General features: G+C 33.9%; 1 protein-coding gene across 1 annotated transcript; it reads right to left on the bottom strand.

The window, feature by feature from the left end:
* Positions 1-1,446: 1,446 nt before the first annotated feature.
* Positions 1,447-3,262, bottom strand: LOC123544426 (uncharacterized). The gene is made up of 2 exons (XM_045330495.2): positions 2,947-3,262; positions 1,447-1,965 (listed from the first exon to the last, which is right to left on the bottom strand). Exons 1-2 carry the CDS (start codon positions 3,224-3,226, stop codon positions 1,895-1,897), a joined length of 351 nt encoding a protein of 116 aa, XP_045186430.2. The 5' UTR covers positions 3,227-3,262; the 3' UTR covers positions 1,447-1,894.
* Positions 3,263-12,765: the final 9,503 nt, after the last annotated feature.

Raw genomic sequence — 12,765 nt, 5'->3', positions numbered from 1 at the left:
AATGAATAATTTGCATAACTTGAAGTGATATTGAATCACCAATTTGTAAATGAAATATTGGTCAGTGTTTGAAAAATTAAAAGGAAGTGTATTTCAGAATTTGTGTTTATTATTATTCTTATGATTCATAATTCTGGTCCTTAAATAAGTAATTTTAAGCCAGTCTTATTATTTCTCTTAGTCTATAAGCCTCTCATTAGAGAACAAGAGGTCCCAAACAGAGAAAGAAAAGGAAAAAAGGGCCTCTGCCAAGAAAAAAGAAAGAAAAAAGTACAAAAAGGCCTAAGTGTGAACCAAACTGTCTTACTTCCTTATTCAGTGTCTACAGGGTTCCAAAAAAGAAAAAAGGTTTAAAAGTGGGTATCCCAAGCAACTATATAGTCATTGCATGTAGATTCGAGGATTTTAGGAAACAGTTTAAAAATAAGAGACAAAGTGGAAGTCGGAACCCTGTTTATACTTATAGTATATTGTATTAAATTGATGATTTTCCAAGAAAAGACACTCTGCCATTTATAAAAAAAATATTTATTTAGTATTTATCTTTTTTGTTTTGAAAAAAGGGAGAAAATCTAATGGCCAACTTACCAGTTTGGCGATGCCTTATGACATATTACAATGGCAGGAACATATAGTTCCTCAGCTTAGTTATGGGTAGTGGTGACCGCGGTCGAATCTGCACTCACCGGGACTCGAACCCGCAACCTCCAGTTAAGGAACACACTACGGAATCCTGCTAAGCTCATGTTGTTTTCGTCCGTTGTGTTTTAGATCGACACACGACGCGCGACACGACAACATTAATGTCGCAATGTCGTGTCGCATTGCTGCACGTCGTATCGTGTGTGGAGTGGCATGCCGTGTGTTGACGCACGACATACGATACGATGCGCGACAATACAAAACGACGTGCGACTCGACATGACGAGGTGGGAGATGTGGAGGGAGTTAGGGAGGGTCGTAATATGGTGAAGATAAAATAAAACACTGAAAACAACTTTTTATTTCTCCGCGAAAAGTAACTAGGTGAACAAAGGATAATTGCTTTTTTGAAGATATTTGGGCATATTGAAATGAATATGTTTTGGTCACACTGACCGTGTCCATTAGTACCGTAAATCAGTATTTACTTATTAATCAAGATGCAAATGCTTGCTCTAAGATTTTCGCAAGCATTGCATTTGAAAATAAACAACAACAATTTTTAACGATGTAACTTATCTTTTCAACAAAAGTTTTGAAAAAAGGAAAACAGCCCACTTAAAATTAGCAGTTGTATAATAGATTACCTAGCTGAGGAAGCCAGTAGAGCGGTATTTCATGGAAATAGCAAGGAAGTGGTATCAAGCAATACGCTTGTAACAACTGTTTAAACAGCGTAAAGAATATGAGCAGGAAGAGAACAAGACCATGCGAAAGAGCAAAAGAACAATTGTTTTGAATCAGTTGTATTTTGAAACAAGTTCACCATGCAGTTACAGGTCTCTTTCTATTAAATACAACAATAAAACAAGAAAAAAAAAACAAAAGGTTTTGTCTATTTGGCGATTGTGCTAATCAGAACACCAGAAAAGCTATTCCAGACTTTTGCTTCCTTATGAATATGACTCCCACTGGTAGACGTTCCACTTTTTATCCACACATGTTCCTGTGCACCAAAAACTGCTACAGTTGTAGCTGTTTGGCAACCATAGGGTCTACCGCCGTCGTCATGCATGCAACCCTTTAGAATAGGAGATTTTTTAGAAGCAATTTCAAAGTAGAAATACACTTTATCCTCCATGCACAGCTGCAATGTGAACATGTATATACCGGCGACAGGTGTAACATATACCCCAGTCGTATTGTTGTAGCCGGAGCCTATGTCAAACGTAGTTGTGCTAAATACCAGTTTCTAACCATCGCTCGGCGCAGTGTTCTTTATATCATGTGACTGAAAACCAACAGCTGGTACGGTTGACAGACCTAAAAAACAAAGGTATTATATAGATACACGTATCACTGCAGGTATTGTCTGATTATAATATTCAATGAATGAGTGTTGTGTTAAATTGCCAAAACCGACAAAACAATAACAATAACAAGATAATTATGATCCGTTAACATGATTTTTCGACTCTCTCACATTTTGATGATTCGAACAAATAAATTCATTCTAATAATGAAACTGTGCTTCATTTATGTACTTTTACTCTTGAAACGATTGCTGGCTATTTTCTAGGCTCTATGTTAAACAATGAGGCTTCACATCAGTATGCTTCTGGAGCGGTTCTGAACTGTTTTGGGAAGTGTTATCAGTTAACAGGGTCATCTTTACAAAAATCAAACTTGAAAATCAAATTAATCTCGTGTAAAAAGTCAGTAGCTTATTTTCATTTTTTCTTCATCAAATTAGTTGTAGTCTAAGGATCTGTCTAGATGTTGCACTTTCTTTTAGTACATAAGAAATAATATGCAGCAAACCATTTTTAATATAATTATATAAACACGAGGAGGTTATACTCCTGCGGAATAATTTCATGGGGTTGCAGCCCTAGTTAATTATTTTACGTGGTTTACAGCCGGTTCGGAGTGTTAAAATATAAAAGAATCATGGTTCTGCGATATTTTATTTCGATTCTAATATGTCTTTTATGTAAACAAGCGAATGACATATGAAGCATTATTTCACGGCGCATGCATTGCACCCAATACAGTTGGTCGACCTGACGTCAACGTAATCTTGTTAAATAAAACACAAGAGGAAACAAGTCCCGCAGAATAATTTAGCAGCGCGTAGACGTCTAGTAAATCATTATGTGCACCTAATAATCGATTCAGAGCTTGTGTGTAATTTTCCCAGCGCCAGTATGGCGCCAAATAGTTTGTCGAAATGGCGTAAATATTGCAGTGTTTTTATGAAAAAGTACCTGTTTTTTTTCATAATAGAATAAAATGTAAACATACCATCTATTGTTGCTTTGATTTCCTCAACCGCTTTCTTATTGTCTTCTTTAGCTTCTTTTAATTCACGCTCCGTTGTCTCGCAATCTTCTTGAATTCCATCAAGTTTTTCGGACATTTTTTGCTGCATGTTTTCAGTTTCCGATTTTATTTTGTCCACATATATTTCAGTTTTAATCATTTTTTCAAGCGTCTTCTCTTCATAATGAAATTTTGAACATTCAGGTTCGCTCGAGCTCACAAAAGCGCAAACAGTCACTAGCAAAAATATATGTCCAAACATATTTAATCTCTTATACCCACGGATTGAATGTCTACGTTCAGTTATCATAATATATACCAACTAACATTATGGGGTGTTCCAAAAACTCAACAATTATTTTGATATTGAGAGTTTTCATCAGTGTAAAGAAATCAAATATTTGAATACAAATTTCGGCAATACTCTTTATGTGCATTTAATACATGTTATCTTTCCTTTTAGGAACCTCAGTATTTAGTTAACAGTTTGTCGCCGGAGTTCGCGCGTGTTCACACTTGGCTCTTTCATAGTCTATCGGATGAGGCATCAAAACTTGGATCCTTGCAGAGTCTTTATGTTTTCTACGTAAAAAGTACAGGAGAAGCTTTTGGAACTGGTAAATGTTCTGTGAACTGAAACTTCCTACATTCCAAATTACATCCATTGTAACATTAGCTTCTTTGAGACATCCTTCCAGACAGGGTAAAGCAAACAGACTTCAGAAAAAGTACTAAGATACTTTTTTTGTTCTTTGACTGAATTGAAAACGTAAACAAAATACATAACATTCAAACTACTACTTTACAAAACATCTTTAATCAACAAAGTAATTGCTTATCTTTGACATGCTTTTACATAACAATAAAGCTCATTTGCAAAAACTTTTAACTTGATGACTTATAAATGAGAGACTAAAATATGAAATATAAGTCTAACATGATCGAATTATTCTGTGTTTTAACATGTTCAAAAATGTTCTTTATTTTCAAACAGCTGAAAGCCTACCTTCGCAAAAATGGGATGCTTAAAATAGATCCATTTTTGTATGGCCAAACAATATTAATAACATCCACCAATACGAGTGAGCGATGGTGATTATGAATAATTGTATAGGAAGCAAACAAAACAAGGTTTTACCATATTAAGTCAGCAGACACGTAATGGAAATCGGCAATTTCCGTGTGATTATGTACTCTTGTATGCTATTTCGGCAATCATCGGCCATAACTGAAATTGCTCTGCCTTAATAACCGAAGAATGCCTGAGTTGCTTACGGAGAATAAGTCTTGTTACTTCTATAACTTTATAACAGTAAAAGCAGTAACACCGCCCTTATGCTGTTGCTAACTTCACGCCGGTAAATAGATATCTGTAAAATTGTCTTTTTAATTAACAACCCTCTTCGCACCATACTGAATTTCAAATAAATAAGTCTGTTTTGTTTCTAACCGTTTGGTTTTATTTTAAGAAACATGACGAAGCCATTCATTCATTCTAATTCAACTTTAACGCTTTTTGAACAAACAAACGAGTCGGTAATATGTGTGCTTTGTATTGATTAAACGCCGCCTACAAAACTTTAAACATCAAACGTTTTTGAAACATACAGGTACATAAGATGTAATTGAATGATTACAATTTGATTACAGATCCAGTTATATGATTTGTCGAAATTAAGACTTAATTTAACCTAAGTCTGGCATACTATTGTTTATTCTTACTGGATCAAGTATCTATTTTCAATGGATACATAGTAAACAAGTTTACGAAGTTTCAAGGTTATATCCTTTACAGTATTAAAGAGATGAGCTTAAACATTTCTTCTACAAAGAATGTGTAAAATTTTCAGTTTACCCTACAATATTTTTATGGTGACCTTGACTTTTATCAAACGCTTCTGTCCAATTTGCAGTAATAATGATAATAATAATAATAATAACAACAACAATAATAGTAATAAAAGTCGACACCAGTCGAATTTGAATCACTGCCATTCAGGTACTATAGACCAACGCCTTAGCCCATTGTACTACCGTTGAGTTTGAGTACAAGTGTATAAATCGACCTTCTTATCCTTGACATACATGCCTAGAGTTAAATAGAATCCGACATTAAAGCTGCTTTTATGGCCTCCTTTTTAATTATTACACGTGCAAATTCTGTGTACTAACTGATTGTGAAAAAAATGAAGCAATTCTATGACAGTCACTATTGTTTAGCAGGTAGAAACAGCTGAATTGTTTTGTCTATTTCGTAACTGTGCCAACTAGAAAACCAGAAAAGCTATTCCAGACTCTTGATTCCTTCCATAAATCAGCCCCAGTCCCACTGATAGATACGCTTTTTATCCACGCATGTTCCTTTGCACCCAGTTCTGCAATAGTTGTAGCTGTCTGGCAACCACTATAACCACTTGCATCGTCATAGAAGCAACCTTCTAGAATAGGACCGTTTTCTGTGTCAGTTTCAAAGTAAATGTATCTGATATCACTAACACACAGCTGCAAGGTAAACATGTAGATTCCGGCGACAGGTGTTGAGTAGACTCCACTTTTGTCTCACCATCGCTTGGCTCTTTGTTCTTTATATTGTGTGCCAGAAAAGCTACTGTTTGCACGGTTGAAAGACCTGGAAGGGATAGTTCTCGTAAGTCACTGTCATGTGGTATGTCTTTTTAAAACTATAACTCTGTAACTTATAGGTATATTGTGAGATCATTTTTAAGAAAAAAAGACACATTCTGTGTTTCAATAATTTTTGTCATTATAAGTAGAACCTATTTGTCACAAAAATAAAAAATAAACATTGGAAATATCCGCCGCATTCACTAAAAGCGTCATTTATAACGTAGGTACGTTTTATTTTTGTAAGTAATTTTCAATTATACTGTCTGAATAATTTTGAAAATGTTCTTATGTTCAGGCTTACATCACTGGGACATACTCAATAAAACCTAGTCTGCTATTATTTTGCTTGGTTACATTCTCTGTTTCCAAATATTCTCATAGATTTTTTCATTCCTTTTGCAATAATAACATCAAAGAATAATAGTTTAATATCTTGACAAACAATATCGCGTTTTGATGCAAGGACTCGCATTTTTTTATCATATATAGAATACGGCGGCTGCTTAAAGGAATAAAATAAAATCACTATTGAACGAGAAACTAAAGGCATTATTATATTAAACAGACGGATTATCAGCTATTTTTAAAAATTCTTATCTCCTGCCTTAATGCAGATCTTTAAAATTTAGATATTTTCTCCTCATCTTATACGCCTATTGCAAGGGTTTTTTATGTTGCCGCGCTGCAACGGACATCATGTTATGGTGGTTTAGTCTGCTTTATGTGAACCAAATCCCGCGAAATTGTGTTTTTTAGATTGTGTTTAATTATGAATATTTACGAGCTCATTGGATTCCGGAGTGACAAATAATGCTGTTTTAAACGACGTCGGCGGTAAATCAAAATTTAAAAAAAAAAGACAATTAAATTGATTTTAGAAAACAGATCTTCAAAGTACATTTCTCAAGTTTTAAAGTTCAAGTTTATTTTAAATACTCTCAAGTTCGCATATATACAAGAACATGAGGCAAAATTGTTCGAAAATAGCACATTATATATAATCACGCACTCGAATGAGGGCATCAACAGGACCTTAGAAAAGTCTAGAGCTAACTTACTGAAATAGTTACATGTATACGGAATACAGATTACCCTTACCATTATGCAACCGTGTATAGCGTAAAATAACGAAAATTGATTTGATATTTTATACATAAAAATAGCCAATCTGAGATATAATAACATATACATACTTTCTACTTTATTTTTTATTTCCTCCTCTGCTTTCTCATTGTCTTCGTTGGCCTCTTTTAATTCAATCTGCGTTTTCTTCCAGTCTTCTTGGATTCCATCCATTTTCTCGGACATTTTTTGCTACATGTTTTCAGTCTCCGATTTTATTTTGTCCACATATATTTCAGTTTTAATCATTTATTCAAGCGTTTTCTCTTCATAGTGAAATCTTGAATTCCGGTTCACTCGCGCTCACAGAAGCACGTAAAGTCACTAACAGAATTATTTTTACCAACATCTTCATAGCGTTACCTTAAAAAACTGAGTGAATATGTTCAGTTATCAAAATAATATATGGCAACTAGAAACAAGCGAGGGATGTTTCAAAATATGCCAGTGATTTTCATTCGATGTCAAAAGCATAGCTTTCTAATATGAAAAATCCATGCACTTTGCCGTTTAAAACACAGTTATATATTGACGTCACGTCCACATATTAAACAGGTTCCGAGAAAGTGTGTTATCCTATTTGATCTACTATTTTATATAAAAGACGTTTTAGAATAGAAATGGTATAACAGAACGGTGTTGCAATTAGAGTAACACACACTACTAGATACGTACAAAAACTCAATAGGCGTCTACGCACTCCTAAGTTATTCCGCGGGACGGGTTACTTCCCGTATTTTATGACGCGTTGAAGTCACATCGACCTGCTATATTTGGCGCCATACATACACCATGAAATAGTGCTTTTCGATTTCATCTACTTGATGACATAAAAGCCATCTTAGAATCGAAATAATATATAGCTAAATCATGTTTTAATATGTCTCACAATGGAAATCGGATATACGCCGCGTGTGTAATTCACTTGAATTATTACCTTGTATTATTTCGATATGTTAAAACATGGTTCTGCTTAATCATGTTAATCTAAACGTAAACCCTGAATAATTTTTTCAACAAAAGTTCCTAGGCAGAAGCACATACCGGCAAATTGTCGGCACATTATGTAAACAATATTTCAACTTTGTGACAACGTTTATGTTACTTACAGTGTTCTTTGATCTCTTCCGCAAGTACAAGTACTATTAATTGACAGGATGCGGAAAGTACAATGTAGTTAAAAAATAAAGCACTATGGCACATGTTTGGCAACTTCTTTTTCGTCATTTTCTTTTCGAAAAGATGTTCTGCTGCTGGAAAATCAAACTTACCGTCTATGGAACTTCCAATTCTATTCCGGCTCGTCAGGCCGATATTAGGATAGGATTTTTTGTTTAAAAACAACGAAAAAGGCAGAAGAATTTTTACCTGCACAATTGCGTATTCATCTGGCAAGCTAAAAACCAGTTATTGCAGTATATAAACCCAAAGAGACTTTCTAAATGAAAGTTGTTTCCTTTTTGCATATCTGGTCGATTATGTACCAGTTTATGTACTTCTGAGATTATTCAGTCTTATGTTGAAAAATAGCATAGATGGGCCGCTGGTTATCTTTTACACAAAGCCAAAGCCAAACCGTCGCAGTTTGAATTATTGCGCTTAGAATCAATCTGGGTTTCAAGACTAAGTCTTGTCTTCATTCTTTATGGTCAAGACAACGTCATGCGGCGTGTTCCTAATCTAATGAATAATTTTCCCCATTACCTTTTTTTTTATAATGCAAAGATTTCATGTAGAACCAGCATTTTCTGTGCTTTAATACAAACTGTTAATATGTTTTCGCGATATAACTTTGGTTGTAATGTACCCCAGCATTCTTTTAACATCCCTGTTCAAACTTTTTCGGCGACGCCGTCTAAATTCGTTTTCGTTACCTATGCCACGTGACTTCAGTTTGCAAATCAAACTACTTGATAACGCATTATAGATAATTTATCAAAATGGAAGATTTATGCAACACTCTGCCTGATTGGACGAGAGTGTCAATTTCTTTCACTCTGTTGATTGTGCTACGCTGAGTGAAATGTAGACAAAGCGTTTATCCTAAACGACGCTGTTCACAGTTTTAAAGCTAACTTTGGCTCAGTATATTTAGCAAGAATATTGATATATCTCAAAATGATAAGTAAGTTTAATAAATATGATAAAAACCTGTTCAAATACCAACATATATCAAATTAAAGAAAGAGCTGAATACGGTCTGCGTATCCTATGAATAAGGGTGTGATAAGAGTCTTTTATGTAGAGAAGTGCTTTTTAAAAGATTTGCTTTGTTACAATTGTCGTCTGTATATGAAAAGGTTTCTTGCTTTTTTGACTTATTCAGATTGCATATTAAAATGAGTACTTGTTTGCTTTGATATATTTGTTATAAATTATTTAACTGATTTATTATATATGAATATTTTTCTTTAGTATGGTATGCAAATATTGAACTCAGTTGAAATCTGTTTTATTATATATATGCTATATAATGACTGAATCTCATTACACAGAAATGAAGGTACGCTGCATACAGTTTAAAATTTTATCTATGTGATATGACTACGGTCAAACTTTGCTTATGAAACAGAAATATTGAAATAATTACAATTGTATGTTTTGCTTGACCTTCACATTTTTATTGGTGTGACGTCATTGTCCAAAGATTCATGAACAGCGAATATGCATTTGTTAAAGAGGGATCAGTTGGCCTATTTTAGAAATAAATAAAAATAATAAATAAAAAATCCTTTAATTGATTTATTCTCATGTATTCTAATCAAACTTGATTTGTAGCATCTTTATTAGGCCAGCAGCCAACTTTGTTCAGCTGGGACATTTAACCCCTTTTAGGGGCTGCTAGAGCTAAAACTTGAAATGCCTTTATACAGCGTCTCATGAACAGCTTGGTGGATATTTGGTTATTCATTAGTATAGTCACGTGTGTCATTTGATAAAACTTTGTTTTCATTTGCTTTATTTTACTATTAATAGTATTAATAATTACAAAAGATATATTTCACAGTTTTTAAGATAACACCTTCACAGCGATAGATATGTTATATACTTCTCGTCTTTCCTCATTCGGATGGCTTCTACAGGAAACACGTTTTAAAAATAGTAAACAGCTCTTTGCCGCCATTTGGTATTACGTATAACAGTTTTCATGTTGTCAATCTACCGGTATGTATGTGAACTCGGGTGTAAACATGTAGGAATTAAGGTGTTCCATTGCAGAGAGATAACGATGTCAAAATCTAAACGTGTCTTTGGACATTTAGCAAATATCCAAATATCTGAACGATGATCTGATCATTGAAATATTATGATAGAAACTATACTGAACATCATTTATCTGAGTGAAAATAGACCGTCAGATCATTGGGATATAATGCTCTTTCGCCGTTCCGCGCGACCTCGTTTTTATCTTTGCATTACTAAATACTTTTAAGTTACAGTTGGACAAAGACTTTGAAGACCAGTTAGAAAAAATATACAAGAGTGGGAGACAATAGAAATTAAGGACTCTGCTAAGGAAATAAAAAGGAAGAAGGAAAGAAAAAATGGCAAATCATAAACCCAACCATTCCTTGTTTTAGAATGTTGAAAAGGAGCTAAATTTCTTCGAATGATATTTGATAATGAACGCAAGAATTGCGCGAATCTTTCAAAAATAATTAGATCTTTGTAGAAAGCCAGTATGATGGTGAATGGTATAGATGGTTAGTACGTGACGGATGTAACACGTGCTTCTGTCAAACTACTGGAAACTACAGGGGAGGTGTACGACCAGTAAATGCCCGTGCAGTTCAGTAAACGCACCTGTAATTAAGTATTTGCTGGGAACTGTACAGTGTTCATGGTATATTCGTTAGAGTAACTGAACACCGTAACCTGTGTTACGTAACACTATCAAGGTACTTGGAGGAAAGATCTATTCATCTGGTAGTAATAGGGGAAAAACATGAAAATCTGATGCAAACATTAATTCATTTGAAGGAAAATAATTTAAAATCAAGTAAGGGGATGCATATTGCTACATTCACAGTTCATACAGAAATGCGGAAGGGGTGCATATTCAAGAAATCGATGGTGGGAAAATAAATAACATATTCCTAAACTGATATAATACTGATGGACACCTGTAATATTCAGTATTTTGTGGATAAGGATGTGGTACTATGAATGTAATAGGAAAACAGAGGTCTTTGTGAAAGTACATTCAACACAAAATATTAAGCGTTTGTATAAGGAAAAAACAGGTTTTTTACTATAACAGTGTTCCAAATAATGTTGAAGGGATGAGATTTTCTTTCTAACACACCAGGTTTGCTTAAACATGTAAAAATTTAACGCCACGTCATTTCAGCTCGGGATGGACGCCATATTTCTCATTGATAAAAATGTAAACAAAAAAAATCAGAGTGGGATTAGCATTGCAAGGGCATAACATGACATTCTACACAATGTATACCTTAGAATAGATATCTAAGATGCTACACAGGTCAGGCGGGTTAAATGCATAATGGCAATCACTTCTAGTTTTGTACCTTGTGTCACCACTTCTTTTTTTTTGATTATTTTAATGGGAATCTAAATAACAACAACAAAATCAACAACAATAAAAACACTTAAAAGCGTAAGCTAGAATCTCTGTATATGTGATGGGCAAAATGTTTCCCAATAACAGAATTTCTTCAAATTTTAAATATTGAAGGACAGTCATCTAAGAAACAAAGTTATACAATAAAAGTCATACGTTAGCAGTATCGTAAAAGAGTTGTCTGCCCTTGAAAACGGCATTTTCGGAAGCACAGGACGTAACCAAGCAAAATAATAGTAAACTTTGTTTACTTGAGTGTCTTCATATGATGCAATGAACGCACTCATGCCATTCCTAACAACGGCTAAAGCGGAATGCCTTTATACAAATACCGTTAACTGAGTCTATGGTTCCAAACGACCAAAACTAACATTGATCTAACATTGAGTACGAGGAGACGATTTGTAATGTCTCAAAATATAGTGTATTCAACGATATCACTAATCATAGTTGAAGCTATCACTAGATGTACTTTGTGCTATATTTATGAAGATACCATAAAATGATTTAAAGATATCACAGTTTGGAATATTGGATGTCTTGAACTGAAATACAAACATATTTTTCATATTCTCAATTCGATGATATCCGAAATTCATCATGATATTATGATATCAATAAATTATCTAAGGATATCTAAGAAATATGTTTAATTAAATGATGTACTAAATTCGATTTATTTTAAATCAATACTCTATATTCAATGGTGTCATTGTACGATTTCACTTATGTAATGCTGTCATAAACTATATAAAATGTCTAAAATAGCGATTTTCTATGACAATAATTCGTAAAAAATTATAAAATAAAATTGAATCTAATTATCTACAATTAATCGAAGAAATAATTTATAGCAAAACAATGTTTCAACACTATATAAACACGATGGGCGGTTATACGTCAGGCGTAATCATTTCTCGAGGGCGCAATAACCACCCGAGTGTATGTGTTCAAACACGGTACGCTATAAATTATTTCGATCTTAAATATCTTTATTGTGAAATTTAGATCAAACATGACATAATTGTTTCTTCGCCCATGCATGGTGCCAAATAGTAGGTCGTCACGCCGCTTTGTTTATACACGTCGGGACCGGAAATGGTAATACGTCTCGTAGAAGAGTTCAATATGGGCGAATTCTGCAAAGCATATAACCAACTCAGCATGTGTGTAAATTGATCAAGACAGTTGTTCAGTGTGACATTTCTGAAACTGAAACTGAAACTGCTTTATTTGATTAAACGCCTAATTTTACACATAGTATATTCACTGGCGTTGTACATTAAATTAAAAAATCATGATAAATTATATACATAATGGTATCAATCGACATATTTAACAAAATTTCTGTACAGTGCAAATTACAACGTTGCGTATAAAGCATACGTCGATTACACTACATAGCAGAGTATATTTAGCGTCTCTACTAAATTCAGTCCACCAACAGAGAAATAATCAGAACAATG

The sequence above is a fragment of the Mercenaria mercenaria genome, unplaced genomic scaffold (assembly GCF_021730395.1).
Source record: "Mercenaria mercenaria strain notata unplaced genomic scaffold, MADL_Memer_1 contig_4310, whole genome shotgun sequence".
In the NCBI taxonomy this organism is placed as follows: Eukaryota; Metazoa; Mollusca; class Bivalvia; order Venerida; family Veneridae; genus Mercenaria; species Mercenaria mercenaria.
The sequence above is the reverse complement of the archived record's forward strand: the minus strand, read 5'-3'. Positions and strand labels throughout refer to the sequence as shown.